Here is a 4,959-nt window from a genome sequence, read left to right on the forward strand (position 1 = left end):
AAGCAGATCGACTTAACAACTGTATTACCAATTGAACAACTGCAGTGATTCACTTAACAAATGTGGCAAGAAAAGTTGTAAAATGGGGCAAAATTCACTTAAGAAATTTCTCACTTGGCAACATAAATTTGGGGCTCAATTGTGGTCATACATTGAGGATGACCTGGATAGCAAAGCAAGTGTCTATTTCTTGAAAAACGTTAAAATATATGTCATCTTCTAGTTTAAAATTTAATTGCTTGAGGCCAGGAGTGGGATACGACAGGGTTAACTACCGGTTCAGGATTTACAAGCTTCTCTGCCTGTTGTGAGCCTTGTGCCTGTAAATTGTCATTAGCACGCTGCGTGCTGAGAAGCTGCCTTTGAAACAGCCCTCTTTTCTTGTTTTTTTAACTGTAGCTGTGCCTCGTTCGGCAGCTGAAGTTGAAAAAAATCAGGAAATAAAGATCAGGTAAGAGCCCGGGCGGATGGGTGGGCAAAAACCAGTTCTATGTCTGCTGCTCTTCAGAGCTACCGGTTCTACAGAGGTGGACAGAACCGGTAGAAACCCACCCCTGCTTAAGGCTGATGTGAAAGTAAAGCCTGCAGAAATATAAACAATGCCTGGCCCCAAAGCAAAAGTGGCAAAGATGATTTCTGGGAGTGGAAGTCTACGCATCTGAAGGTCAGCGAGGACGAGAAACACTGCTCTAGAACTTTAAAACTCCATGACACTTTCTAGATTCTGAGGTTTCCATGGCAGTTGCAGTGCAGTTGCTGAGCCATCAGGAGCAACTCCATGAGCCACCAGCAACAGCCTCCTCCACCCCCTCAGCCACCACCCCCTGTATTCTTCCCCTCCCTCTATGACCGTACTACCCAAAGCACTAACCTAACTGATTGTGCTCTCTGGCGGAAGCTTTTTGTGCCCTTGCGAGGGGGGGACGCAGCAGCACCAGCTGGGCCTCAACGCCCTCCACCTGGGCTTGGGTTATTTCCACTCACAAGTGAACGTTGTTGCCCTCCTCCCTGGCCAGCTGGCCTGGCTCCCATTCCTTATGAGCCTTTGCGCTTCTTCTGTCCTGCTTCAGAGAGCACTGAGGCACACCAGCAACCTCACCCAGATGGGGAAATCTGTGAGCTTGGCATCCGTCTGAAAGAGTTGGAACTGCTGGCTCTCACAGGAGATGGCTCTGACCCACAGCAGTGTGAGTAACTGAAATCTGGCTGCTCATAATCTTGCTTGTTGACACCTTTGCTACCTCAAAGTATGGAAAGGGTCTACCAACTACCAGGGCTGTCTTAATGCATGGGCCTGATGGGCACTTGCCCTGGGCCCCATATAGGGGCCCCATACTAATCTGTGTATGTTAACCCTTCGATGCACCTTGTATCATATAAATATAGCAACATATTTATTACATTTTATTGCATTTTTTAATTAATACTAACATGCAGTGGTGTGTTAACCATTAAGCAGACTAAGCACGTGCTTAGGGCACCAGGTTCAAAGGGGGCACCACAAAATTGAGAATATGCACCATTTGTCAGTTCTTAGAGCACCAGTGAACCTTAATCCGCCACTGCTAACATGAAAATACTTGTTTAATTTTATTGACCATTTACATTTTTATTGCTGTGAGTAGTTGTTGTAGGGGCCCCAGTACACTACTTTGGCCAGGGCCCATAATGCTGTTAAGATGGCCCTGCCAACTACCAAAACAGAAGATCCTTGTCTTTTTGTTTGGTTCCTATGTTGATGGAACTACAAATGAATATCTGAATGTTAGGCTGAATGTTAGTATTTTTTCCCAGTGGTCCCCAACCTTTGTGGCTTGATGGCCCAGTGGGAGAAAACAGAGGAGAAATAGGCCTCATGAGTGGCGGGCCAGTGCGCACAGGTGTGCAGCTCAACTTGCATGAATGTTGGATCAGCACGTCCGCATGAGCGCACAGCTTGACTTGCACAGCTCGACTTGCACAAGTTGAGCTGCACGCAAGTGTTCACATTTGCCAGTCTGCTGCTCACACAAGTCGAATAGGCCTTGGCCCAGTAATGATCACAGCCTGGAGGTTGAGGACCCTTGACTTAAACAACAATAATAACAACAACAACAATAATAATAATTCCACCAGGAGTTACGATGTAGTAAGATGGGTGGCTAATAAATTTAATAAGTAGATAAATTTAATAAATAAAATAAAGATGCCTGAAGTAGTGGCCACAGCTAGTAAAAGCAATACATGGTTAATATATACACTACCAACATCTGTATACATAATTTTAAAAAATTGGTGAATTTTCTAATACAACCACTGAATATTTTACTAAGAAATCATATATTTGATGCCAAGTATGCACCCATTAGTGAAAACACCTTTTAATGTAAGGTCTACTCATGGGTAGTCCGAGTGTAAGAGGGGAGGCAATATTCATTATGCTCCTTTCCCTTTGAAGGTTTTTGTGATCTTACACATTTATTTTAGACAGCTCGAAGGCCACATAGGAAACAGACATCAGGAAAAATTCCCCCTTCCATTAAAAAGATCTTCTGCTGGATCTTGGCCAATTCATAAATATAGCTATATATACAGAGTCCAGGCCAATGCACTCTGAAACCAAGGACAGAAAAATGTTTTAAAAGTGATTTATTAAGGGTATGTTGCTATGGTGAGAAAGAACTTCTAAAAGAACTTCTAAACTTTGTGATCTTTTCAATCAGCCATTTCTCACCTGATGTATTCTAGAAGTCTTGCAATGCTTCTCCCATCTGTCCTAGCTAAGCCAGCCGACCTGGTGAGCATAATGCTGGACCAGGCTATTTTTATGATTCTTAATGCAAATAGATAAGAGGCTTAGTCCAAGAATTTTGAGTCAATTATTTTGATGCCCAGCTGATGTAAAATACCAATTCCTAAATTGATGGGTAAAAAAATAACACTTTACAAAGCAAATCTTCATCAAAGTAATTGCAGGCAGATTATTTGAAAAGGGGAATTTATTTGTATCAATTGAAGATTGCATACTGCGTGGGCAGCTATAAGTGTATATTTTGGCTGGAATTGTGGAGAAAATTTAGAAAATTGGTTTTGTTGGACCTTATCGGTGATCCTTTGGGAGATTTAAGCTGTTAACCCATATTCCTAAAGTCAATCCTGTTCCATCCATAATAAAAAGGAAAGCTGGCTATAATCACTCATCTTGGAAATCTGTGAACTGCAAAAAGCTCCAGCAAACATCAGAAGCCACAAGAATAGCTTGGGGAGCGGGTAATACTGGGTAATTTTGATGTATCACACAAAAGCATCATACCATCACTGGGCAAATGAGCTATAGAACAATACAGATAGCGCTTGACTTACATCAGTCAATTTAGTGACTATTCACATTTACAATGGCACTGAAAAATGTGATTTATGACCATTTTTCTCACTTACAACTGTTGCAGAATCCCCATGGTCCTATGATCAAAATTCAGATGATTGACAAGTGGTTCATATTTATGACAGTTGCAATGTCCTGGGGCCTTGTGGTCTCCTTTTGCGATATTCTGACAAGCAAAACCAATGAGGAATCCAGATTCACTTAACAACCAGGTTACTAATTTAACAAAGGCAATGATTCCCTTAACAACTCTGGCAAAGTGGGGCAAACTTACTTAACAAATGTTTCACTTAGCAACATAAATTTTGGGCTCAGTTGTGGTTGTAACTCGAAGGCTACCTGTACAGTCACCAACAACAACTGCTCTATCTAGGAACAAGGGGTCTAGAATTTGCTCTATCACAAGTGTTGTGCACATTGCAAAGTACAGCAGCAGGCAAACCACTTTTCCAAGTATTAACTTTAGAATAAGCTCCAAAGCTATTTCCAATGCCAGTGTGACTATTTTTAAATTTTTATTTGCTGTTACTATGGTAGAGAATACTATGGTAGAGTTACTATGTCTTTGCAATAGCATATGTAACATGGCTAATGATAAATTCCACATTTTTCAGATAAGCTTCTGAAGGCACTGAAAGATGAAAAGACACAAGATGAAATGACAAGACTGACCCTGAAGAAACATTCACCTATATCATGAAAGCTATTCACATCTGAGCTGGGAAATTAGTATGGCAAAGCTATAGTGAGTGACATGGGGCCCATAGTCTGGCAATTGCTTCTTCGTGGACTGTTTCTACAATATTCTCATTTTGACAATAAAGTTATTTTCATCCACATTTCTTGGAGGTGGTTAATCCTGAACTAGAATTCCCAAGCAACTTTCAACTTTTCTCCAGTATTCCTCTTGATACCTAATTTAGACCTTCTTCTTCCCTGTATCCTCTACATCACTCGGTATGTGAATCAGTTCTCAATACTATTACAAAGAAAATTTCCTTGGAGTTCTCACATATTCCCATGACATATTTCTCTTTCTTCCACAGGAAATTGTGAATCCTCCTCCAATTTTCTACTTTATAGAAAGAGCTGCAAATGCATTATGCAATTCAGAATAATAATAAAGCTTGTAGAGAATTATCATTTTAAAAATGATCTTGTCCCACAAGATGGCAGTATGCTACAAAACTTCTACCTTAGTAAGCTTAAATTCACTTGTGGTGTTTTTCCAAACCTTTCTACCCAGCCATTAAAGTTAGGACTCATTTGGCACAAATATTTGACATACTATGCTATTTTCTTCATTGGCTGTTTACCTTTTGCCAAATCATTGGAATTAGAGTTCACAGCTCCTCTGCACCATCCATTTTATTCAGAATCGTTGGATTATGGAAAAAGTTCAATGCAATAAATATCCAATTTCAGAATCATATTAAGAATTCTAATTGTACCCTTAGATAAGGTCAGGCTAATTGTTGAGCACTTCATGGATTGTCTTCATCCCAGAAACTAAACTGTTATTATTAGGTTAAATAAATGGATGGGGGGACATTAGTGTTGATTCCTGACAACTGCCTGAACTAGTTCCTGCAATT

The 4,959-nt window shown here is 40.5% G+C and overlaps 1 protein-coding gene across 1 annotated transcript; it reads left to right on the forward strand.

The window, feature by feature from the left end:
- The first annotated feature begins 778 nt into the window (after positions 1 to 778).
- C1H11orf91 (chromosome 1 C11orf91 homolog) lies at positions 779 to 4,064 on the forward strand. Its single transcript, XM_026704377.1, has 2 exons — positions 779 to 1,187; positions 3,979 to 4,064. Exons 1-2 carry the CDS (start codon positions 779 to 781, stop codon positions 4,062 to 4,064), a joined length of 495 nt encoding a protein of 164 aa, XP_026560162.1.
- The last annotated feature ends 895 nt before the right edge of the window (positions 4,065 to 4,959 follow it).

The sequence above is a fragment of the Pseudonaja textilis genome, chromosome 1 (assembly GCF_049901715.1).
Source record: "Pseudonaja textilis isolate UNSWEBS1 chromosome 1, rPseTex1.2, whole genome shotgun sequence".
NCBI classification, from domain to species: domain Eukaryota; kingdom Metazoa; phylum Chordata; class Lepidosauria; order Squamata; family Elapidae; genus Pseudonaja; species Pseudonaja textilis.